This window comes from Salvelinus alpinus, chromosome 1 (genome assembly GCF_045679555.1).
Source record: "Salvelinus alpinus chromosome 1, SLU_Salpinus.1, whole genome shotgun sequence".
Taxonomy (NCBI): Eukaryota; Metazoa; Chordata; class Actinopteri; order Salmoniformes; family Salmonidae; genus Salvelinus; species Salvelinus alpinus.
In genome coordinates, this window is record NC_092086.1 from 5,390,602 (window position 1) to 5,417,624 (window position 27,023).

Sequence of the window (27,023 nt, forward strand, 5' to 3'; positions counted from 1 at the left end):
TCTGGTTCTGGTTCTGTAGAGTAGTCAGGTCCAGTTCTATATTAACCATCTCCTCTGTCTATCTCTGGTTCTGTAGAGTAGTCAGGTCCAGTTCTATATTAACCATCTCCTCTGTCTATCTCTGGTTCTGTAGAGTAGTCAGGTCCAGTTCTATATTAACCATCTCCTCTGTCTATCTCTGGTTCTGGTTCTGTAGAGTAGTCAGGTCCAGTTCTATATTAACCATCTCCTCTGTCTATCTCTGGTTCTGTAGAGTAGTCAGGTCCAGTTCTATATTAACCATCTCCTCTGTCTATCTCTGGTTCTGTAGAGTAGTCAGGTCCAGTTCTATATTAACCATCTCCTCTGTCTATCTCTGGTTCTGGTTCTGTAGAGTAGTCAGGTCCAGTTCTATATTAACCATCTCCTCTGTCTATCTCTGGTTCTGTAGAGTAGTCAGGTCCAGTTCTATATTAACCATCTCCTCTGTCTATCTCTGGTTCTGTAGAGTAGTCAGGTCCAGTTCTATATTAACCATCTCCTCTGTCTATCTCTGGTTCTGGTTCTGTAGAGTAGTCAGGTCCAGTTCTATATTAACTTAATATAATGATCAGTACAGAAATGATCCACAGACTCAGAATGAAGGTAGAACAGTTTATAACACAACAAATACATTCAAATGTCAGTGCAAATAAAAGTGCGGACAGAGATGCCAGTAACACAACTAACATAACCCCACAGTACAGTGGTGTCCAGGAACACAGAGCAGAGGTGTCCAGGAACACAGAGCAGAGGTGTCCAGGAACACAGAGCAGAGGTGTCCAGGAACACAGAACAGTGGTGTCCAGGAACACAGTACAGAGGTGTCCAGGAACACAGAGCAGAGGTGTCCAGGAACACAGAGCAGAGGTGTCCAGGAACACAGAACAGAGGTGTCCAGGAACACAGAACAGAGGTGTCCAGGAACACAGAGCAGAGGTGTCCAGGAACACAGAGCAGAGGTGTCCAGGAACACAGAACAGAGGTGTCCAGGAACACAGAGCAGAGGTGTCCAGGAACACAGTACAGAGGTGTCCAGGAACACAGAACAGTGGTGTCCAGGAACACAGAGCAGAGGTGTCCAGGAACACAGAACAGTGGTGTCCAGGAACACAGAGCAGAGGTGTCCAGGAACACAGAACAGTGGTGTCCAGGAACACAGAACAGTACAGAGGTGTCCAGGAACACAGAGCAGAGGTGTCCAGGAACACAGAACAGAGGTGTCCAGGAACACAGTGCAGAGGTGTCCAGGAACACAGAACAGTACAGTGGTGTCCAGGAACACAGTACAGAGGTGTCCAGGAACACAGAGCAGAGGTGTCCAGGAACACAGAACAGAGGTCTCCAGGAACACAGAGCAGAGGTGTCCAGGAACACAGAGCAGAGGTGTCCAGGAACACAGAGCAGAGGTGTCCAGGAACACAGAGCAGAGGTGTCCAGGAACACAGAACAGTGGTGTCCAGTAACACAGAACAGAACAGAGGTGTCCAGGAACACAGTACAGAGGTGTCCAGGAACACAGAGCAGAGGTGTCCAGGAACACAGAACAGTACAGAGGTGTCCAGGAACACAGTACAGTGGTGTCCAGGAACACAGTACAGAGGTGTCCAGGAACACAGAACAGTACAGAGGTGTCCAGGAACACAGAACAGTACAGAGGTGTCCAGGAACACAGTACAGAGGTGTCCAGGAACACAGAACAGTACAGAGGTGTCCAGGAACACAGAACAGAACAGAGGTGTCCAGGAACACAGTACAGAGGTGTCCAGGAACACAGAACAGAACAGAGGTGTCCAGGAACACAGAACAGAGGTGTCCAGGAACACAGAACAGAACAGAGGTGTCCAGGAACACAGAACAGAACAGTGGTGTCCAGGAACACAGAACAGAGGTGTCCAGGAACACAGAACAGTACAGAGGTGTCCAGGAACACAGAACAGTACAGAGGTGTCCAGGAACACAGAACAGAGGTGTACACTGGACACAGAAAAATGTGACTGTATCTAGAGCTCTGGGGTTCTGTTAGAACAACAGAACAATGTTCTAGAGCAGCTGTATCCTCTGGGGTTCTGTTAGAACAACAGAACAATGTTCTAGAGCAGCTGTATCCTCTGGGGTTCTGTTAGAACAACAGAACAATGTTCTAGAGCAGCTGTATCCTCTGGGGTTCTGTTAGAACAATGTTCTAGGAGTGACTATCCTCTGGGGTTCTGTTAGAACAACAGAACAATGTTCTAGAGCAGCTGTATCCGTGGGTCCTGTTGTTGCAGTCTCTCTAACACTCCGTAGGGAATACACACATTCCACATCCTGGAGAGAGAGGGAGGGAGAGACAGAGAGAGAGAGAGAGAGAGAGAGAGAGAGAGAGAGAGAGAGAGAGAGAGAGAGAGAGAGAGAGAGAGAGAGAGAGAGTGAGAGAGGGAGAGAGACAGAGAGAGAGAGAGAGAGAGTGAGAGAGGGAGAGAGGGAGAGAGAGTGAGAGGGAGAGAGAGTGAGAGGGAGAGAGAGTGAGAGGGAGAGAGACAGAGAGAGACAGAGAGGGAGAGAGGGAGAGAGAGAGACAGAGAGAGAGAGAGAGAGGGAGAGAGTGAGAGAGGGAGAGAGACAGAGAGAGAGAGAGAGAGAGAGAGAGAGAGAGAGAGAGAGAGTGAGAGAGGGAGAGAGAGAGTGAGAGAGGGATAATTATGCACACAGAAAACCAACTTATACATTACAGGAGAGTCCTTCCAGTGGAGAAACCACTGTGTTGTGAAACTACCAGATTTGTGAGTCTCGGGAAATGCTTGCGTTTACCCGCTGTATTGTAGCAGGGTGGAAGTATTTTCGTGGTAGCAGGGTGGAGATAGGGGAAAGTTGGGGAAAGTAGAAGAAGCTTTTTCAATCACTCCCTTCAGTGCTGTGGCCACCCTTTCCTGCTGTGCTCTCAGGTCGTTTGTGCCTGTGTGTATTATTATGTGGCTAGGTGAGCCTAGTTGGTCCTCAGACAGAAGGTCTAGGGCGCGCTGGGTGTTTGGACACCAGAGTTTAGACACACTGTGTTTGGGAAAAAGGTTTTTTTCTTCTATATATTTCCCATTTGAGTCCATGAGGAGGAAAATCTGTGTCTTGTGTTTGTCCTCAGTGGGTGTGGGGGGGTTGTCAGGAGGGCTATCAGGGTGGCTGACAGGGGGGGGGGGGGGGGGGTGCTCAGAGGGGGTGAGAGCTGCTGCAATTCTCTTCAATTGTATGGGCTTCAGTTGAACACACACACACACACACACACACACACACACACACACACACACACACACACACACACACACACACACACACACACACACACACACACACACACACACACACACACACACACAGACAGTGTAATATACGGGAATTGTTGTTTACCATGAAACCAGCCCTGTGCTTTCAGTTACGGAACTTCCTCCTATATGTTATCGTGACGGACTTCCTCCTATATGTTATCGTGACGGACTTCCTCCTATATGTTATCGTGACGGACTTCCTCCTATATGTTATCGTGACGGACTTCCTCCTATATGTTATCGTGACGGACTTCCTCCTATATGTTATCGCGACGGACTTCCTCCTATATGTTATCGCGACGGACTTCCTCCTATATGTTATCGTGACGGACTTCCTCCTATATGTTATCGCGACGGACTTCCTCCTATATGTTATCGTGACGGACTTCCTCCTAAATGTTATCGTGACGGACTTCCTCCTATATGTTATCGTGACGGACTTCCTCCTATATGTTATCGTGACGGACTTCCTCCTATATGTTATCGTGACGGACTTCCTCCTATATGTTATCGTGACGGACTTCCTCCTATATGTTATCGTGACGGACTTCCTCCTATATGTTATCGTGACGGATTTCCTCCTATATGTTATCGTGACGGATTTCCTCCTATATGTTATCGTGACGGACTTCCTCCTAAATGTTATCGTGACGGACTTCCTCCTAAATGTTATCGTGACGGACTTCCTCCTATATGTTATCGTGACGGACTTCCTCCTATATGTTATCGTGACGGACTTCCTCCTATATGTTATCGTGACGGACTTCCTCCTATATGTTATCGTGACGGACTTCCTCCTATATGTTATCGTGACGGACTTCCTCCTATATGTTATCGTGACGGACTTCCTCCTATATGTTATCGTGACGGACTTCCTCCTATATGTTATCGTGACGGACTTCCTCCTATATGTTATCGTGACGGACTTCCTCCTAAATGTTATCGTGACGGACTTCCTCCTATATGTTATCGTGACGGACTTCCTCCTATATGTTATCGTGACGGACTTCCTCCTATATGTTATCGTGACGGACTTCCTCCTATATGTTATCGTGACGGACTTCCTCCTATATGTTATCGTGACGGACTTCCTCCTATATGTTATCGTGACGGACTTCCTCCTATATGTTATCGTGACGGACTTCCTCCTATATGTTATCGTGACGGACTTCCTCCTATATGTTATCGTGACGGACTTCCTCCTATATGTTATCGTGACGGACTTCCTCCTATATGTTATCGTGACGGACTTCCTCCTATATGTTATGGTGATGTGATTGTGTTCGATAAGTATCCTACCCCAGACTCTTGATCCATGGACAGTCCCTCAGACTGGAAGCCAAACTCTGAGCTCCCAGGGCTGTGAAACTGACTGTGAAACGGACTTCCTCCTATATGTTATCGTGACGGACTTCCTCCTATATGTTATCGTGACGGACTTCCTCCTATATGTTATCGTGACGGACTTCCTCCTATATGTTATCGTGACGGACTTCCTCCTATATGTTATCGTGACGGACTTCCTCCTATATGTTATCGTGACGGACTTCCTCCTATATGTTATCGTGACGGACTTCCTCCTATATGTTATCGTGACGGACTTCCTCCTATATGTTATGGTGATGTGATTGTGTTCGATAAGTATCCTACCCCAGACTCTTGATCCATGGACAGTCCCTCAGACTGGAAGCCAAACTCTGAGCTCCCAGGGCTGTGAAACTGTTGTACTTGACACTGCAGACAAACAGGGGGAACAATGAGTCAGACTGTAGTAGTTGTGAACAGTACTGTGGTGACAGCTACTGATCCCATAGCAACAGGGGGTATTACATAAAACCTACAGTATCAATACTGCTATATTACTGCAGTCATGTTTTATGATTCAGACTTACTGAAGTCATGTTTTATGATTCAGACTTACTGCTGTATTACTGCAGTAAGGTTTTATGATTCAGATTTACTGCTGTATTACTGCAGTAAGGTTTTACGATTCAGACTTACTGCTGTATTACTGCAGTAAGGTTTTATGATTCAGACTTACTGCAGTCATGTTTTATGATTCAGACTTACTGCTGTATTACTGCAGTAAGGTTTTATGATTCAGACTTACTGCTGTATTACTGCAGTAAGGTTTTACGATTCAGACTTACTGCTGTATTACTGCAGTAAGGTTTTATGATTCAGATCTACTGCTTTATTACTGCAGTAAGTTTTTATGATTCAGACTTACTGCTGTATTAATGCAGTAAGGTTTTATGAGTCAGACTTACTGCTGTATTACTGCAGTAAGGTTTTATGATTCAGACTTACTGCTGTATTAATGCAGTAAGGTTTTATGATTCAGACTTACTGCTGTATTAATGCAGTAAGGTTTTATGAGTCAGACTTACTGCTGTATTAATGCAGTAAGGTTTTATGATTCAGACTTACTGCTGTATTAATGCAGTAACGTTTTATGATTCAGACTTACTGCTGTATTAATGCAGTAAGGTTTTATGATTCAGACTTACTGCTGTATTAATGCAGTAAGGTTTTATGATTCAGACTTACTGCTGTATTACTGCAGTAAGGTTTTATGATTCAGACTTACTGCTGTATTAATGCAGTAAGGTTTTATGATTCAGACTTAATGCAGTCAGGTTTTATGATTCAGACTTACTCCAGGTCACTGAGTGATGTCATCTGAGGTAAAACAGCAGCCAGACTCTCAGCACCGCCGTCAGATATCACATTACTGTACAGACTGGAGAATAGACCGGATTAGACCATCAGATTACAGACTGGAGAATAGACAGGATTAGACCATCAGATTACAGACTGGAGAATAGACCGGATTAGACCATCAGATTACAGACTGGAGAATAGACCGGATTAGACCATCAGATTACAGACTGGAGAATAGACAGGATTAGACCATCAGATTACAGACTGGAGAATAGACAGGATTAGACCATCAGATTACAGACTGGAGAATAGACAGGATTAGACCATCAGACTGGAGAATAGACAGGATTAGACCATCAGATTACAGACTGGAGAATAGACAGGATTAGACCATCAGATTACAGACTGGAGAATAGACAGGATTAGACCATCAGATTACAGACTGGAGAATAGACAGGATTAGACCATCAGATTACAGACTGGAGAACAGACCGGATTAGACCATCAGATTACAGACTGGAGAATAGACAGGATTAGACCATCAGATTACAGACTGGAGAACAGACAGGATTAGACCATCGGATTACAGACTGGAGAATAGACAGGATTAGACCATCAGATTACAGACTGGAGAATAGACAGGATTAGACCATCGGATTACAGACTGGACAACAGATAGGATTAGACCATCAGATTACAGACTGGAGAATAGACAGGATTAGACCATCGGATTACAGACTGGACAACAGACAGGATTAGACCATCAGAATACAGACTGGAGAATAGACAGGACTAGACCATCAGATTACAGACAGGACAATAGACAGGATTAGACCATCAGATTACAGACTGGACAATAGACAGGATTAGACCATCAGATTACAGACTGGAGAATAGACAGGATTAGATCATCAGATTACAGACTGGACAATAGACACGGTGTGTGTGTGTGTGTGTGTGTGTGTGTGTGTGTGTGTGTGTGTGTGTGTGTGTGTGTGTGTGTGTGTGTGTGTGTGTGTGTGTGTGTGTGTGTGTGTGTGTGTGTGTGTGTGTGTGTGTGTGTGTGTACCTGAGACAGTGCAGTGAGGAGAGGGTAGACAGGGCAGGAGCCAGACTCCCTATTCCCTGGTCTCCTATACAGTTCTGGGACAGACTGAGAGGATGGGGAAGGAGAGGAGGGAGGAGAGGAGGGGAGGAGAAATGAGAGGGGAGGAGAGGAGGAGAAATGAGAGGGGAAGAGAGGAGGAGAGAGGAGAAAGGAGAGGAGGGGAGGAGAGGAGAAGAAAGGAGAGGAGGGGAGGAGGAGAGAAGAGAAGAAGATGGGAGGAGAAAGGAAAGGAGAAAGGAGAGAAGGGGAGGAGAAAGGAGAGGAGAAGAGAAAGGAGGAGGGGAAAAGAGGAGGAGAGAGGAGAGGAACAGAAAGGAGAGGAGAGGAGGGGAGAGGAGAGGAGGAGAGGAGGAGAGGAACAGAAAGGAGAGGAGAGGAGAGGAGAGGAGAGGAGAGGAGAGGAGAGGACCATAAACATTGTTCTCAAAAGCACAGTAACTAGGTGAATGGTATTGCAGATAGATATTATCTAGGGCAGAGGGCTCAGTGATGGACAGGTTGATCTAGAGAGTAGAGAGCTCAGTGATGGACAGGTTGATCTAGACAGTAGAGAGCTCAGTGATGGACAGGCTGGTCTAGACAGTAGAGAGCTCAGTGATGGACAGGTTGATCTAGAGACAGTAGAGAGCTCAGTGATGGACAGGTTGATCTAGAGACAGTAGAGAGCTCAGTGATGGACAGGTTGATCTAGACAGTAGAGAGCTCAGTGATGGACAGGTTGATCTAGAGACAGTAGAGAGCTCAGTGATGGACAGGCTGGTCTAGACAGTAGAGAGCTCAGTGATGGACAGGTTGATCTAGACAGTAGAGAGCTCAGTGATGGACAGGTTGATCTAGACAGTAGAGAGCTCAGTGATGGACAGGTTGATCTACACAGTAGAGAGCTCAGTGATGGACAGGTTGATCTAGACAGTAGAGAGCTCAGTGATGGACAGGCTGGTCTAGACAGTAGAGAGCTCAGTGATGGACAGGTTGATCTAGACAGTAGAGAGCTCAGTGATGGACAGGTTGATCTACACAGTAGAGAGCTCAGTGATGGACAGGTTGATCTACACAGTAGAGAGCTCAGTGATGGACAGGTTGATCTAGACAGTAGAGAGCTCAGTGATGGACAGGTTGATCTAGACAGTAGAGAGCTCAGTGATGGACAGGTTGGTCTAGACAGTAGAGAGCTCAGTGATGGACAGGCTGGTCTAGACAGTAGAGAGCTCAGTGATGGACAGGTTGATCTAGAGACAGTAGAGAGCTCAGTGATGGACAGGTTGATCTAGACAGTAGAGAGCTCAGTGATGGACAGGTTGATCTAGACAGTAGAGAGCTCAGTGATGGACAGGTTGATCTAGACAGTAGAGAGCTCAGTGATGGACAGGTTGATCTAGACAGTAGATAGCTCAGTGATGGACAGGTTGATCTAGAGAGTAGAGAGCTCAGTGATGGACAGGTTGATCTAGAGAGTAGAGAGCTCAGTGATGGACAGGCTGACCTAGAGACAGTAGAGAGCTCAGTGATGGACAGGCTGACCTAGAGACTAGAGAGCTCAGTGATGGACAGGTTGACCTAGAGACTAGAGAGCTCAGTGTGAGGGTTCCTTACTTGATAATCTGCAGAGAGGAGAGAGACACCACAGCTCCAGCCAGACCCTCAGCCCCACTGTCCCCCAGCTTACTGTTCTCCAGACTGGGTGAGGGAGACAGAGAGAGAGGTTAGACTGGGTGAGGGAGACAGAGAGAGAGGTTAGACTGGGTGAGGGAGACAGAGAGAGAGGTTAGACTGGGTGAGGGAGACAGAGAGAGAGGTTAGACTGGGTGAGGGAGACAGAGAGCGAGGTTAGACTGGGTGAGGGAGACAGAGAGAGAGGTTAGACTGGGTGAGGGAGACAGAGAGAGGTTAGACTGGGTGAGGGAGACAGAGAGAGAGGTTAGACTGGGTGAGGGAGACAGAGAGAGAGGTTAGACTGGGTGAGGGAGACAGAGAGAGAGGTTAGACTGGGTGAGGGAGACAGAGAGAGAGGTTAGACTGGGTGAGGGAGACAGAGAGAGAGGTTAGACTGGGTGAGGGAGACAGAGAGAGAGGTTAGACTGGGTGAGGGAGACAGAGAGAGAGGTTAGACTGGGTGAGGGAGACAGAGAGAGGTTAGACTGGGTGAGGGAGACAGAGAGAGAGGTTAGACTGGGTGAGGGAGACAGAGAGAGAGGTTAGACTGGGTGAGGGAGACAGAGAGAGAGGTTAGACTGGGTGAGGGAGACAGAGAGAGAGGTTAGACTGGGTGAGGGAGACAGAGAGAGAGGTTAGACTGGGTGAGGGAGACAGAGAGAGAGGTTAGACTGGGTGAGGGAGACAGAGAGAGAGGTTAGACTGGGTGAGGGAGACAGAGAGAGAGGTTAGACTGGGTGAGGGAGACAGAGAGAGAGGTTAGACTGGGTGAGGGAGACAGAGAGAGGTTAGACCGACGGCATGATAAAGACCAAGCTGTTTTCCCGTTGTCCTGTGGTCCATCAGTAGAGTGATACTTACTCCAGGTGATGTAGACTGTGCAGGGCTGGCAGCAGCTCCAGGAGCTTAGGGAGGGCCAGAGGCCCATTCACTGGACCCAACCTGCACACACACACACAAACACACTTCCTCAAACCAGTGGTCACTCTGGACTTATTACCTAGTCAAACCAGTGGTCACTCTGGACTTATTACCTAGTCAGAGTGGTAACTTGACTTATTACCTAGTCAAACCAGTGGTAACTCTTGACGTATTACCTAGTCAAACCAGTGGTAACTCTGGACTTATTACCTAGTCAAACCAGTGGTAACTCTTGACTTATTACCTCGTCAAACCAGGGGTAACTCTTGACTTATTACCTAGTCAAACCAGGGGTAACTCTTGACTTATTACCTAGTCAAATCAGTGGTCACTCTGGACTTATTACCTAGTCAAACCAGTGGTAACTCTTGACTTATTACCTAGTCAAACCAGTGGTAACTCTTGACTTATTACCTAGTCAAATCAAAGTGTATTGACTTATTACCTAGTCAAATCAAAGTGTATTGACTTATTACCTAGTCAAATCAAAGTGTATTGACTTATTACCTAGTCAAATCAGAGTGTATTGACTTATTACCTAGTCAAATCAGAGTGTATTGACTTATTACCTAGTCAAATCAAAGTGTATTGACTTATTACCTAGTCAAATCAAAGTGTATTGACTTATTACCTAGTCAAATCAAAGTGTATTGACTTATTACCTAGTCAAATCAAAGTATATTAACTTATTACCTAGTCAACTCAAATCAAAGTGTATTGACTTATTACCTCGTCAAACCAGGGGTAACTCTTGACTTATTACCTAGTCAAACCAGGGGTAACTCTTGACTTATTACCTAGTCAAATCAGTGGTCACTCTGGACTTATTACCTAGTCAAACCAGTGGTAACTCTTGACTTATTACCTAGTCAAACCAGTGGTAACTCTTGACTTATTACCTAGTCAAACCAGTGGTAACTCTTGACTTATTACCTAGTCAAACCAGTGGTAACTCTTGACTTATTACCTCGTCCAACCAGTGGTAACTCTTGACTTATTACCTAGTCAAACCAGGGGTAACTCTTGACTTATTACCTAGTCAAACCAGTGGTAACTCTTGACTTATTACCTGGTCAAACCAGTGGTAACTCTTGACTTATTACCTAGTCAAACCAGAGGTAACTCTAGACTTATTACCTAGTCAAACCAGTGGTAACTCTTGACTTATTACCTAGTCAAACCAGGGGTAACTCTTGACTTATTACCTGGTCAAACCAGTGGTAACTCTTGACTTATTACCTGGTCAAACCAGTGGTAACTCTTGACTTATTACCTAGTCAAACCAGAGGTAACTCTAGACTTATTACCTAGTCAAACCAGTGGTAACTCTGGACTTATTACCTAGTCAAACCAGTGGTAACTCTTGACTTATTACCTAGTCAAACCAGTGGTAACTCTTGACTTATTACCTAGTCAAACCAGTGGTAACTCTTGACTTATTACCTAGTCAAACCAGTGTATTGACTTATTACCTAGTCAAACCAGTGTATTGACTTATTACCTAGTAAAATCAAAGTTTGACTTATTACCTAGTAAAATCAAATCAAAGTTTATTACCTTATTACCTAGTCAAATCAAAGTTTAATGCCCTATTGTCTAGTCAAATCAATGTTTATTGACTTATTACCTAGTCAACTAAAATCAAAGTTGGACTTATTACCTAGTCAAATCAAAGTGTATTGACTTATTACCTAGTCAAATCAAAGTGTATTGACTTATTACCTAGTCAACTAAAATCAAAGTTGGACTTATTACCTAGTCAAATCAAAGTGTATGGACTTATTACCTAGTCAAATCAAAGTGTATTGACTTATTACCTGGTCAAATCAAAGTGTATGGACTTATTACCTAGTCAAATCAAAGTGTATTGACTTATTACCTAGTCAAATCAAAGTGTATTGACTTATTACCTAGTCAAATCAAAGTGTATTGACTTATTACCTAGTCAAATCAAAGTGTATTGACTTATTACCTAGTCAAATCAAAGTGTATTGACTTATTACCTAGTCAAATCAGAGTGTATTGACTTATTACCTAGTCAAATCAGAGTGTATTGACTTATTACCTAGTCAAATCAAAGTGTATTGACTTATTACCTAGTCAAATCAAAGTGTATTGACTTATTACCTAGTCAAATCAAAGTGTATTGACTTATTACCTAGTCAAATCAAAGTATATTAACTTATTACCTAGTCAACTCAAATCAAAGTGTATTGACTTATTACCTAGTCAAACCAGTGGTAACTCTTGACTTATTACCTGGTCAAACCAGTGGTAACTCTTGACTTATTACCTAGTCAAACCAGAGGTAACTCTAGACTTATTACCTAGTCAAACCAGTGGTAACTCTTGACTTATTACCTAGTCAAACCAGGGGTAACTCTTGACTTATTACCTGGTCAAACCAGTGGTAACTCTTGACTTATTACCTGGTCAAACCAGTGGTAACTCTTGACTTATTACCTAGTCAAACCAGAGGTAACTATAGACTTATTACCTAGTCAAACCAGTGTATTGACTTATTACCTAGTCAAACCAGTGTATTGACTTATTACCTAGTAAAATCAAAGTTTGACTTATTACCTAGTAAAATCAAATCAAAGTTTATTACCTTATTACCTAGTCAAATCAAAGTTTAATGCCCTATTGTCTAGTCAAATCAATGTTTATTGACTTATTACCTAGTCAACTAAAATCAAAGTTGGACTTATTACCTAGTCAAATCAAAGTGTATTGACTTATTACCTAGTCAAATCAAAGTGTATTGACTTATTACCTAGTCAACTAAAATCAAAGTTGGACTTATTACCTAGTCAAATCAAAGTGTATGGACTTATTACCTAGTCAAATCAAAGTGTATTGACTTATTACCTGGTCAAATCAAAGTGTATGGACTTATTACCTAGTCAAATCAAAGTGTATTGACTTATTACCTAGTCAAATCAAAGTGTATTGACTTATTACCTAGTCAAATCAAAGTGTATTGACTTATTACCTAGTCAAATCAAAGTGTATTGACTTATTACCTAGTCAAATCAAAGTGTATTGACTTATTACCTAGTCAAATCAGAGTGTATTGACTTATTACCTAGTCAAATCAGAGTGTATTGACTTATTACCTAGTCAAATCAAAGTGTATTGACTTATTACCTAGTCAAATCAAAGTGTATTGACTTATTACCTAGTCAAATCAAAGTGTATTGACTTATTACCTAGTCAAATCAGAGTGTATTGACTTATTACCTAGTCAAATCAAAGTGTATTGACTTATTACCTAGTCAAATCAAAGTGTATTGACTTATTACCTAGTCAAATCAAAGTGTATTGACTTATTACCTAGTCAAATCAAAGTATATTAACTTATTACCTAGTCAACTCAAATCAAAGTGTATTGACTTATTACCTAGTCAACTCAAATCAAATGACTTATTACCTAGTGATAGGGATTGGTTGAATAATGATACTCACTCAAACTCCAGCTTGTGAAGATCTCTGACTGCAGGTATACCCTCCCCCAGGACACCGTCTGATAGGCTGAAATGATGACGGACACCGTCTGATAGGCTGAAACGTTGACGGACACCGTCTGATAGGCTGAAACGATGACGGACACATCGTCACGTTTTTGAACATACCAGTATGTTTATATGTGTGTGTGTGTGTGTGTGTGTGTGTGTGTGTGTGTGTGTGTATTGTAGATGGTGTGTGTGTGTGTGTGTATTGTAGATGGCTGTAACAAGAGCTGGACTGGTTATTGTCTACTGTATTGTATTGTAGATGGTGTGTGTGTGTGTGTGTATTGTAGATGGCTGTAACAAGAGCTGGACTGGTTATTGTCTACTGTATTGTATTGTAGATGGTGTGTGTGTGTGTGTGTATTGTAGATGGCTGTAACAAGAGCTGGACTGGTTATTGTCTACTGTATTGTATTGTAGATGGTGTGTGTGTGTATGTGTATTGTAGATGGCTGTAACAAGAGCTGGACTGGTTATTGTCTACTGTATTGTATTGTAGATGGTGTGTGTGTGTGTGTGTATTGTAGATGGCTGTAACAAGAGCTGGACTGGTTATTGTCTACTGTATTGTATTGTAGATGGTGTGTGTGTGTATGTGTATTGTAGATGGCTGTAACAAGAGCTGGGCTGGTTATTGTCTACTGTATTGTATTGTAGATGGTGTGTGTGTGTGTGTGTGTGTGTGTGTGTGTGTGTGTGTGTGTGTGTGTGTGTGTGTGTGTGTGTGTGTGTGTGTGTGTGTGTGTGTGTGTGTGTGCTGTATTGGCGTACCTCTCAGACAGTCTCCTGCTTGTGTGTATGTTGACCAGTGTAGACAGGTGTTGAACGTGGGACACCTGTGTGGCTCTGAAAGGGTTAAGGGTCAACTTAGAAACAGCCGCTTTCAGAAGCTCCTCCTCCCCACTCTGCTCTAGCTCCTCCCACAGAGTGATGGTGTCAGCGATGCACGCCCTGGGACGGACACACACACACACACACACACACACAGTTAGAGTCATGATCAAAACACACAGATCAGAAAACTAAATGTGCATTTTACACTCTACATACAGTAGAGTGAGAACATCAGATCTATACTGTTCTAGATCTATACTGTAACAGATCTATACTGTTCTAGATCTATACTGTAACAGATCTATATTGGTCTAGATCTATACTGTAACAGATCTATACTGTAACAGATCTATACTGTTCTAGATCTATACTGTAACAGATCTATACTGTTCTAGATCTATACTGTTCTAGATCTATACTGTTCTAGATATATAATGTAACAGATCTATACTGTTCTAGATCTATACTGTAACAGATCTATACTGTTCTAGATCTATACTGTAACAGATCTATACTGTTCTAGATCTATACTGTAACAGATCTATATTGTTCTAGATCTATACTGTAACAGATCTATACTGTAACAGATCTATACTGTTCTAGATCTATACTGTAACAGATCTATACTGTTCTAGATCTATACTGTAACAGATCTATACTGTTCTAGATCTATACTGTAACAGATCTATACTGTTCTAGATCTATACTGTAACAGATCTATACTGTTCTAGATATATACTGTAACAGATCTATACTGTTCTAGATCTATACTGTAACAGATATATACTGTTCTAGATATATACTGTAACAGATCTATACTGTAACAGATCTATACTGTTCTAGATCTATACTGTAACAGATCTATACTGTTCTAGATCTATAATGTAACAGATCTCTACTGTAACAGATCTATACTGTAACAGATCTATACTGTTCTAGATCTATACTGTAACAGATCTATACTGTAACAGCTCTATACTGTTCTAGATCTATAATGTAACAGATCTCTACTGTAACAGATCTATACTGTAACAGATCTATACTGTTCTAGATCTATACTGTAACAGATCTATACTGTAACAGCTCTATACTGTTCTAGATCTATACTGTAACAGATCTATACTGTTCTAGATCTATACTGTAACAGATCTATACTGTTCTAGATCTATACTGTAACAGATCTATACTGTAACAGCTCTATACTGTTCTAGATCTATACTGTAACAGATCTATACTGTTCTAGATCTATACTGTAACAGATCTATACTGTTCTAGATATATACTGTAACAGATCTATACTGTAACAGATCTATACTGTAACAGATCTATACTGTTCTAGATCTATACTGTAACAGATATATACTGTTCTAGATATATACTGTAACAGATCTATACTGTAACAGATCTATACTGTAACAGATCTATACTGTTCTAGATATATAATGTACCAGATCTATACTGTAACAGATCTATACTGTTCTAGATCTATACTGTTCTAGATCTATAATGTAACAGATCTGTAACAGGTCTATACTGTTCTAGATCTATACTGTAACAGATCTATACTGTTCTAGATCTATACTGTAACAGATCGGTAGATCTATACTGTTCTAGATATATAATGTAACAGATCTATACTGTTCTAGATCTATACTGTTCTAGATATATACTGTAACAGATCTATACTGTTCTAGATCTATACTGTAACAGATATATACTGTTCTAGATATATACTGTAACAGATCTATACTGTAACAGATATATACTGTTCTAGATCTATACTGTAACAGATCTATACTGTTCTAGATATATAATGTACCAGATCTATACTGTAACAGATCTATACTGTTCTAGATCTATACTGTTCTAGATCTATAATGTAACAGATCTGTAACAGGTCTATACTGTTCTAGATCTATACTGTAACAGATCTATACTGTTCTAGATCTATACTGTAACAGATATATACTGTTCTAGATATATACTGTAACAGATCTATACTGTAACAGATCTATACTGTAACAGATCTATACTGTTCTAGATATATAATGTACCAGATCTATACTGTAACAGATCTATACTGTTCTAGATCTATACTGTTCTAGATCTATAATGTAACAGATCTGTAACAGGTCTATACTGTTCTAGATCTATACTGTAACAGATCTATACTGTTCTAGATCTATACTGTAACAGATCTATACTGTTCTAGATCTATACTGTAACAGATCTATACTGTTCTAGAGCTATACTGTAACAGATCTATACTGTAACAGATCTATACTGTTCTAGATCTATAATGTAACAGATCTGTACTGTTCTAGATCTATACTGTAACAGATCTATACTGTTCTAGATCTATACTGTAACAGATCTATACTGTTCTAGAGCTATACTGTTCTAGATCTATACTGTTCTAGATCTATACTGTTCTAGATCTATACTGTAACAGATCTATACTGTAACAGATCTATACTGTTCTAGATCTATACTGTAACAGGTCTATACTGTTCTAGATCTATACTGTAACAGATCTATACTGTTCTAGAGCTATACTGTAACAGATCTATACTGTTCTAGATCTATACTGTAACAGAGCTATACTGTAACAGATCTATACTGTTCTAGATCTATACTGTAACAGATCTATACTGTAACAGATCTATACTGTTCTAGAGCTATACTGTAACAGATCTATACTGTTCTAGATCTATACTGTAACAGATCTGTAACAGGTCTATACTGTTCTAGATCTATACTGTAACAGATCTATACTGTTCTAGATCTATACTGTAACAGCTCTATACTGTTCTAGATCTATACTGTAACAGATCTATACTGTAACAGATCTGTAACAGATCTATACTGTTCTAGATCTATACTGTAACAGATCTGTACTGTAACAGATCTATACTGTAACAGATCTATACTGTTCTAGATCTATACTGTAACAGATCTGTAACAGGTCTATACTGTTCTAGATCTATACTGTAACAGATCTATACTGTAACAGATCTGTAACAGATCTATACTGTTCTAGATCTATACTGTAACAGATCTATACTGTTCTAGATCTATACTGTAACAGATCTATACTGTTCTAGATCTATACTGTAACAGATCTGTAACAGGTCTATCAGTGTAATAGTGTCAGTACCTGTATGAGTGTATGTTGTTGAGACCTGTCAGTAGTTTTAATCCTGTCATCCTCAGTCCTGTGTCCTCCAGCCCCAGATCTATACTGTTCTAGATCTATACTGTAACAGATCTATACTGTAACAGATCTATACTGTTCTAGATCTATACTGTAACAGATCTATACTGTTCTAGATCTATACTGTAACAGATCTATACTGTTCTAGATCTATACTGTAACAGATCTATACTGTAACAGATCTATACTGTTCTAGATCTATACTGTAACAGATCTATACTGTAACAGATCTATAATGTAACAGATCTATACTGTTCTAGATCTATACTGTTCTAGATCTATACTGTAACAGATCTATACTGTTCTAGATCTATACTGTAACAGATCTGTAACAGGTCTATCAGTGTAATAGTACCAGTACCTGTATGAGTGTATGTTGTTGAGACCTGTCAGTAGTTTTAATCCTGTCATCCTCAGTCCCGTGTCCTCCAGCCCCAGATCTATACTGTTCTAGATCTATACTGTAACAGATCTATACTGTTCTAGATCTATACTGTAACAGATCTATATACTGTTCTAGATCTATACTGTAACAGATCTATACTGTTCTAGATCTATACTGTAACAGATCTATACTGTTCTAGATCTATACTGTAACAGATCTATACTGTTCTAGATCTATACTGTAACAGATCTATACTGTAACAGATCTATACTGTTCTAGAGCTATACTGTAACAGATCTATACTGTAACAGATCTATACTGTAACAGATCTATACTGTTCTAGATCTATACTGTAACAGATCTATACTGTTCTAGATCTATACTGTAACAGATCTATACTGTAACAGATCTATACTGTAACAGATCTATACTGTTCTAGATCTATACTGTAACAGATCTATACTGTTCTAGATCTATACTGTAACAGATCTATACTGTTCTAGATCTATAATGTAACAGATCTGTAACAGGTCTATCAGTGTAATAGTGTCAGTACCTGTATGAGTGTATGTTGTTGAGACCTGTCAGTAGTTTTAATCCTGTCATCCTCAGTCCTGTGTCCTCCAGTCCCAGATCTATACTGTTCTAGATCTATACTGTAACAGATCTATACTGTTCTAGATCTATACTGTAACAGATCTATACTGTAACAGATCTATACTGTTCTAGAGCTATACTGTAACAGATCTATACTGTAACAGATCTATACTGTAACAGATCTATACTGTTCTAGATCTATACTGTAACAGATCTATACTGTTCTAGAGCTATACTGTAACAGATCTATACTGTAACAGATCTATACTGTAACAGATCTATACTGTTCTAGATCTATACTGTAACAGATCTATACTGTTCTAGATCTATACTGTAACAGATCTATACTGTTCTAGATCTATACTGTAACAGATCTGTAACAGGTCTATCAGTGTAATAGTATCAGTACCTGTATGAGTGTATGTTGTTGAGACCTGTCAGTAGTTTTAATCCTGTCATCCTCAGTCCCGTGTCCTCCAGCCCCAGATCTATACTGTTCTAGATCTATACTGTAACAGATCTATACTGTTCTAGATCTATACTGTAACAGATCTGTAACAGGTCTATCAGTGTAATAGTATCAGTACCTGTATGAGTGTATGTTGTTGAGACCTGTCAGTAGTTTTAATCCTGTCATCCTCAGTCCTGTGTCCTCCAGTCCCAGATCTATACTGTAACAGATCTGTAACAGGTCTATCAGTGTAATAGTACCAGTACCTGTATGAGTGTATGTTGTTGAGACCTGTCAGTAGTTTTAATCCTGTCATCCTCAGTCCCGTGTCCTCCAGCCCCAGATCTATACTGTTCTAGATCTATAATGTAACAGATCTATACTGTTCTAGATCTATACTGTAACAGATCTATACTGTTCTAGATATATAATGTAACAGATCTGTAACAGGTCTATCAGTGTAATAGTGTCAGTACCTGTATGAGTGTATGTTGTTGAGACCTGTCAGTAGTTTTAATCCTGTCATCCTCAGTCCTGTGTCCTCCAGCCCCAGATCTATACTGTTCTAGATCTATAATGTAACAGATCTATACTGTTCTAGATCTATACTGTAACAGATCTATACTGTTCTAGATATATAATGTAACAGATCTGTAACAGGTCTATCAGTGTAATAGTGTCAGTACCTGTATGAGTGTATGTTGTTGAGACCTGTCAGTAGTTTTAATCCTGTCATCCTCAGTCCCGTGTCCTCCAGCCCCAGATCTATACTGTTCTAGATCTATACTGTAACAGATCTATACTGTTCTAGATCTATAATGTAACAGATCTGTAACAGGTCTATCAGTGTAATAGTGTCAGTACCTGTATGAGTGTATGTTGTTGAGACCTGTCAGTAGTTTTAATCCTGTCATCCTCAGTCCTGTGTCCTCCAGCCCCAGATCTATACTGTTCTAGAGCTATACTGTAACAGATCTGTACTGTTCTAGATATATAATGTAACAGATCTGTAACAGGTCTATCAGTGTAATAGTGTCAGTACCTGTATGAGTGTATGTTGTTGAGACCTGTCAGTAGTTTTAATCCTGTCATCCTCAGTCCCGTGTCCTCCAGCCCCAGATCTATACTGTTCTAGATCTATACTGTAACAGATCTGTACTGTTCTAGATCTATACTGTAACAGATCTGTAACAGGTCTATCAGTGTAATAGTGTCAGTACCTGTATGAGTGTATGTTGTTGAGACCTGTCAGTAGTTTTAATCCTGTCATCCTCAGTCCTGTGTCCTCCAGCCCCAGATCTATACTGTTCTAGATCTATACTGTAACAGATCTATACTGTAACAGATCTATACTGTTCTAGATCTATACTGTAACAGATCTGTAACAGGTCTATCAGTGTAATAGTGTCAGTACCTGTATGAGTGTATGTTGTTGAGACCTGTCAATAGTTTTAATCCTGTCATCCTCAGTCCTGTGTCCTCCAGCCCCAGATCTATACTGTTCTAGATCTATACTGTAACAGATCTATACTGTTCTAGATCTATACTGTAACAGATCTATACTGTTCTAGATCTATACTGTAACAGATCTGTAACAGGTCTATCAGTGTAATAGTGTCAGTACCTGTATGAGTGTATGTTGTTGAGACCTGTCAGTAGTTTTAATCCTGTCATCCTCAGTCCTGTGTCCTCCAGCCCCAGATCTATACTGTTCTAGATCTATAATGTAACAGATCTATACTGTTCTAGATCTATACTGTAACAGATCTGTAACAGGTCTATCAGTGTAATAGTGTCAGTACCTGTATGAGTGTATGTTGTTGAGACCTGTCAGTAGTTTTAATCCTGTCATCCTCAGTCCTGTGTCCTCCAGCCCCAGATCTATACTGTTCTAGATCTATACTGTAACAGATCTGTAACAGGTCTATCAGTGTAATAGTACCAGTACCTGTATGAGTGTATGTTGTTGAGACCTGTCAGTAGTTTTAATCCTGTCATCCTCAGTCCCGTGTCCTCCAGCCCCAGATCTATACTGTTCTAGATCTATACTGTAACAGATCTGTAACAGGTCTATCAGTGTAATAGTACCAGTACCTGTATGAGTGTATGTTGTTGAGACCTGTCAGTAGTTTTAATCCTGTCATCCTCAGTCCTGTGTCCTCCAGCCCCAGATCTATACTGTAACAGATCTATACTGTAACAGATCTATACTGTTCTAGATCTATACTGTAACAGATCTATACTGTTCTAGATCTATACTGTAACAGATCTGTAACAGGTCTATCAGTGTAATAGTGTCAGTACCTGTATGAGTGTATGTTGTTGAGACCTGTCAGTAGTTTTAATCCTGTCATCCTCAGTCCCGTGTCCTCCAGCCCCAGATCTATACTGTTCTAGATCTATACTGTAACAGATCTATACTGTTCTAGATCTATACTGTAACAGATCTGTAACAGGTCTATCAGTGTAATAGTGTCAGTACCTGTATGAGTGTATGTTGTTGAGACCTGTCAGTAGTTTTAATCCTGTCATCCTCAGTCCCGTGTCCTCCAGCCCCAGATCTATACTGTTCTAGATCTATACTGTAACAGATCTATACTGTTCTAGATCTATACTGTAACAGATCTATACTGTAACAGATCTATACTGTAACAGATCTGTAACAGGTCTATCAGTGTAATAGTACCAGTACCTGTATGAGTGTATGTTGTTGAGACCTGTCAGTAGTTTTAATCCTGTCATCCTCAGTCCCGTGTCCTCCAGCCCCAGATCTATACTGTTCTAGATCTATACTGTAACAGATCTGTAACAGGTCTATCAGTGTAATAGTATCAGTACCTGTATGAGTGTATGTTGTTGAGACCTGTCAGTAGTTTTAATCCTGTCATCCTCAGTCCCGTGTCCTCCAGCCCCAGATCTATACTGTAACAGATCTGTAACAGGTCTATCAGTGTAATAGTGTCAGTACCTGTATGAGTGTATGTTGTTGAGACCTGTCAGTAGTTTTAATCCTGTCATCCTCAGTCCCGTGTCCTCCAGCCCCAGATCTATACTGTTCTAGATCTATACTGTAACAGATCTATACTGTTCTAGATCTATACTGTAACAGATCTATACTGTTCTAGATCTATACTGTAACAGATCTGTAACAGGTCTATCAGTGTAATAGTATCAGTACCTGTATGAGTGTATGTTGTTGAGACCTGTCAGTAGTTTTAATCCTGTCATCCTCAGTCCTGTGTCCTCCAGCCCCAGATCTATACTGTTCTAGATCTATACTGTAACAGATCTATACTGTTCTAGATCTATACTGTAACAGATCTATACTGTTCTAGATCTATACTGTAACAGATCTATACTGTTCTAGATCTATACTGTAACAGATCTATACTGTTCTAGATCTATACTGTAACAGATCTATACTGTAACAGATCTATACTGTAACAGATCTATACTGTAACAGATCTATACTGTTCTAGATCTATACTGTAACAGATCTATACTGTAACAGATCTATACTGTTCTAGATCTATACTGTAACAGATCTATACTGTAACAGATCTATACTGTTCTAGATCTATACTGTAACAGATCTGTAACAGGTCTATCAGTGTAATAGTACCAGTACCTGTATGAGTGTATGTTGTTGAGACCTGTCAGTAGTTTTAATCCTGTCATCCTCAGTCCTGTGTCCTCCAGCCCCAGATCTATACTGTTCTAGAGCTATACTGTAACAGATCTATACTGTTCTAGATCTATACTGTAACAGATCTGTAACAGGTCTATCAGTGTAATAGTGTCAGTACCTGTATGAGTGTATGTTGTTGAGACCTGTCAGTAGTTTTAATCCTGTCATCCTCAGTCCCGTGTCCTCCAGCCCCAAACAGAACCGCCTCCTCAGCGTTCTACACTGGTCCAAAAGGTTCCACACTACGAAGGCGTCCGCGGGACACAGCGGAACCCCTTGGAACGACAGAACCTCGGGAAGGTTCCGTACTAGGTGTCTGACCAAGCGGGCGTCGCCTGTCTCGTAAACACAGTGACACGCCTCCAGGAGCCGAGCGGGGCTCAGGTCGCCATGGTGAAGGTTCTCCAGGTGTGACATCACAGCGGCTCGCTTGGCCACCGCCACTTTCGTGGCGCCGGTATCCAGCGTGGCCAGATCCCGGAGTTCCGCCTTGTTCCGGAAAAGCAGCCCGACAGCGAATCGCTGAGCGAGGTCCAGACACTCTCCCTGAGGCCGTCGCCTCCCCCTGGGCTGCAGAGTAGAATAGAGTAGAACAGAGTAGAACAGAGTAGAGTAGAGTAGAGTAGAACAGAGTAGAATAGAATAGAGTAGAGTAGAGTAGAACAGAGTAGAGTAGAGTAGAATAGAACAGAGTAGAATAGAATAGAATAGAGTAGAATAGAACAGAGTAGAATAGAGTAGAATTGAGTAGAGTAGAATAGAGTAGAGTAGAGTAGAACAGAGTAGAGTAGAATAGAATAGAGTAGAATAGAACAGAGTAGAGTAGAATAGAGTAGAGTAGAACAGAGTAGAGTAGAACAGAGTAGAGTAGAACAGAGTAGAGTAGAATAGAGTAGAGTAGAATAGAGTACAACAGAGTAGAGTAGAACAGAATAGAGTAGAGTAGAACAGAGTAGAGTAGAATAGAGTAGAGTAGAATAGAGTAGAACAGAGTAGAGTAGAATAGAGTACAACAGAGTAGAATAGAGTAGAGTAGAATAGAGTAGAGTAGAATAGAGTAGAATAGAGTAGAGTAGAATAGAGTACAACAGAGTAGAATAGAGTAGAGTAGAACAGAGTAGAGTAGAATAGAGTAGAGTAGAATAGAGTAGAATAGAGTAGAGTAGAATAGAGTACAACAGAGTAGAATAGAGTAGAGTAGAATAGAGTAGAGTAGAACAGAGTAGAGTAGAATAGAGTAGAGTAGAATAGAGTAGAATAGAGTAGAGTAGAATAGAGTACAACAGAGTAGAATAGAGTAGAGTAGAATAGAGTAGAGTAGAATAGAGTAGAACAGAGTACATTTACATGTTAGTCATTTGGCAGACACTCTTATCCAGAGCCACTTTACAGTCAGTACATTCATCTACTGATAGCTAGGTGGGACAACCACATATCACAGTCATATTCAGTACATTCATCTTCAGATAGCTAGGTGGGACAACCACATATCACAGTCATAGTCAGTACATTCATCTTCAGATAGCTAGGTGGGACAACCACATATCACAGTCATAGTCAGTACATTCATCTACAGATAGCTAGGTGGGACAACCACATATCACAGTCATAGTCAGTACATTCATCTACAGATAGCTAGGTGGGACAACCACATATCACAGTCATAGTCAGTACATTCATCTTCAGATAGCTAGGTGGGACAACCACATATCACAGTCATAGAAAGAAACCATTTTCCTCAATAATCAGCAGAGTCCGAGTTAGAAGGAGGTGCTGGTTCAGGTTATAGTCTATAGAGGACCTGTGTACAGACAGAGTTTCAATAGGAAACAGCAGATCTACCTGTGGTAGTATCTGGGCCAGCAGAGCGCGGTCAGACACACAGCTGGAGACGGACAGGTGAGCCCCGCCCAGGAAGCTTTGCAGGAAAGGATGGGCCCAGGACAGGATGTTGTCAGAACTCACGTCGTCACCGTTACAATCTCTGCCCTGCCAATGAGAATGGACCAGTCCAGTCCTCAGGCCAAACAACCGCAGCTTGACATAGATGGTATTCTCCAGAGTCAGGGTCAGGAGAGATGAATGACCTTTAACCCCCTGCCAAGCCAGACCGCTCAACTCTGACAGAACACACCTGTTCTCGTTCTCTTCCTCCTCCATCTCTTCCTCTCTCTCTTTCTCTCCCTCCTCCCTCTCTCTCTCTCCCTCCTCCCTCTCTTCCTCCTCCCTCGTCTCTATCCTCTCCTTCTCTCTCTCTCTCTCTCCCTCCTCCCTCTCTTCCTCCTCCCTCGTCTTTATCCTCTCCTTCTCTCTCTCTCTCTCTCCCTCCTCCCTCTCTTCCTCCTCCCTCGTCTCTATCCTCTCCTTCTCTCTCTCTTCCTCTCCCTCCTCCCTCGTCTCTATCCTCCTCTTCTCTTCTTCTAATTGAATTTGGGATTGAGTGTGAGAGCGAGTGTGGATGTGCGTCCGTGTCCTGTTGTGTGTGTGTTTAGGGACGTGTTTGTGACCGTGTTTAAGGGTGTGAGTGTGTGCCAGGGTCTGAGTTTGGGGTAGGGTTTGACAGTGTGTGTGTTTCAGGGTGTGAGTGTGTGCCAGGGTCTGAGTTTGGGGTAGGGTTTGACAGTGTGTGTGTTTAAGGGTGTGAGTGTGTGCCAGGGTCTGAGTTTGGGGTAGGGTTTGACAGTGTGTGTGTTTCAGGGTGTGTCGTCTCATCTTTAGTGACAGCGCTTTGTAACACAGTCCCGTCAGCGTGGAGGGGAGTGGCTCAGAACCCTCCCAGTGTTCTAGAAGCAAACACACCATGTGACACAGGGCTGGGTTCCAACACACAGACAGAAGGTACGGCTGGCTGTGGAGCCTGGCTAGGGCTAGGACTGGGGATGAGGCTGGGACTGGGACTGGGGCTAGGGATGGGACTGGGGCTAAGACTGAGGCTGGGACTGGGGCTAGGGATGGGACTGGGGCTAGGACTGAGGCTGGGACTGGGGCTAGGGATGGGACTGGGGCTAGGGCTAGGACTGGGGCTAGGACTGGGGCTAGGGCTCGGACTGGGGCTCGGACTGGGGCTATGACTGGGGCTGGGACTGGGGCTGGGACTGGGGCTAGGGCTCGGACTGGGGCTCGGACTGGGGCTCGGACTGGGGCTATGACTGGGGCTGGGACTGTGGCTCGGACTGAGGCTGGGACTGTGGCTCGGACTGAGGTTGAGACTGAGGCTGAGTTTGGTACTGAGGTTGGGGCTGAGGTTGGGACTGGTCTTAGGACTGAGGCTGGGACTGAGTCTGATGTTGGGACTGGTGCTGAGTTTGGTACTGAGGTTGGGACTGAGTCTGAGGCTGGGACAGGGATTGAGTCTGAGGCTGGGACTGAGGTTGAGTCTGAGGCTGGGACAAGGTCTGAGGTTGGGCCTGAGGTTGGTGCCTCTAGGGACTGTCCAGAGAAGTATTGTCCCAGGTATCTCTCTATGTCCGGAGGGGAGAAGCCAGAGAGTTCCAGAAGGCTGTCAGCCCGTCTCAGCAGCCCACTGACGGTGCCTCGTGGTCGGGCAGAGAGGAGCAGAGAGCAGCCCGGTAGGAGCTTCCTCTGGAGCAGACCTGAGAACAGCTGTCTGACGCTGTAGGTCTCCCCCTTCCTGTCATCCGCAGGAAACTGCAGCAGACCCTCCAAGTCACGCACCACCTCGAAGCCGTCGAATATCACCAGCACACGCTCCGGGACAGAGAGGACCTGATTGAAGACATCCCGGGTTTGGGGACAGGTAGAGGGGATGGGGGAGGAGGAGTGGTGTAAGAGGAGGGACTGAAGGCTATAGGCCGGCTCAGGGGGGAGGGTCAGAGCCTTAACGTCCAATAAGAACACAAAGTCAAACTGAGGCAGTAGACCGTCGGACCAATCGACGCAGAGCTTCTTGATGAGCGTGCTTTTGCCCATGCCGGCGTTGCCTAGCAACACGGTGTAGCGGTTGGGTTTCGCCCCGGTGGAGCTCTCGAACACCTGACGACGAACACAGATAACAAATACATGAATTATTAACTACAATTATTATTAATTATTATTATTATTAATTATTAATTACACTTTTTCCTGACAGTCAGAATTATAGATAAAGGGAGAAAAAACATGCAATGATGACGTAACGACAGTCTTCAGACTAAATACTAATAGTTTCTCTGTAGGTGATGACGTAACGACAGTCTTCAGACTAAATACTAATAGTTTCTCTGTAGGTGACGACGTAACGACAGTCTTCAGACTAAATACTAATAGTTTCTCTGTAGGTGATGACGTAACGACAGTCTACAGACTAAATACTAATAGTTTCTCTGTAGGTGATGACGTAACGACAGTCTTCAGACTAAATACTAATAGTTTCTCTGTAGGTGATGACGTAACGACAGTCTACAGACTAAATACTAATAGTTTCTCTGTAGGTGATGACGTAACGACAGTCTTCAGACTAAATACTAATAGTGTCTCTGTAGGTGACGACGTAACGACAGTCTTCAGACTAAATACTAATAGTTTCTCTGTAGGTGACGACGTAACGACAGTCTTCAGACTAAATACTAATAGTTTCTCTGTAGGTGACGACGTAACGACAGTCTTCAGACTAAATACTAATAGTTTCTCTGTAGGTGATGACGTAACGACAGTCTTCAGACTAAATACTAATA

The 27,023-nt window shown here is 42.2% G+C and overlaps 1 protein-coding gene across 4 annotated transcripts in view; it reads right to left on the bottom strand.

Annotated features, from left to right (window-relative positions):
- Nucleotides 1-619: 619 nt before the first annotated feature.
- The window catches only part of LOC139569535 (MHC class II transactivator-like), a 54,361-nt gene continuing 27,957 nt past the window's right edge, over nt 620-27,023 (bottom strand). For 2 of the 4 annotated variants that reach the window (XM_071390985.1, XM_071390983.1), the window contains exons 13-22: nt 24,193-26,343; nt 22,469-22,920; nt 13,953-14,132; nt 13,135-13,260; nt 9,607-9,687; nt 8,686-8,769; nt 7,054-7,137; nt 5,980-6,063; nt 4,971-5,054; nt 620-2,328 (exon numbers count right to left, since the gene is read on the bottom strand). In XM_071390985.1, the coding sequence (XP_071247086.1) occupies nt 2,253-2,328; nt 4,971-5,054; nt 5,980-6,063; nt 7,054-7,137; nt 8,686-8,769; nt 9,607-9,687; nt 13,135-13,260; nt 13,953-14,132; nt 22,469-22,920; nt 24,193-26,343 (3,402 nt within the window). In that variant the 3' untranslated portion in view covers nt 620-2,252. The remainder of the gene's footprint in view (nt 2,329-4,970; nt 5,055-5,979; nt 6,064-7,053; nt 7,138-8,685; nt 8,770-9,606; nt 9,688-13,134; nt 13,261-13,952; nt 14,133-22,468; nt 22,921-24,192; nt 26,344-27,023) is intronic. The other 2 variants (XM_071390984.1, XM_071390986.1) reach the window with 2 other exon arrangements.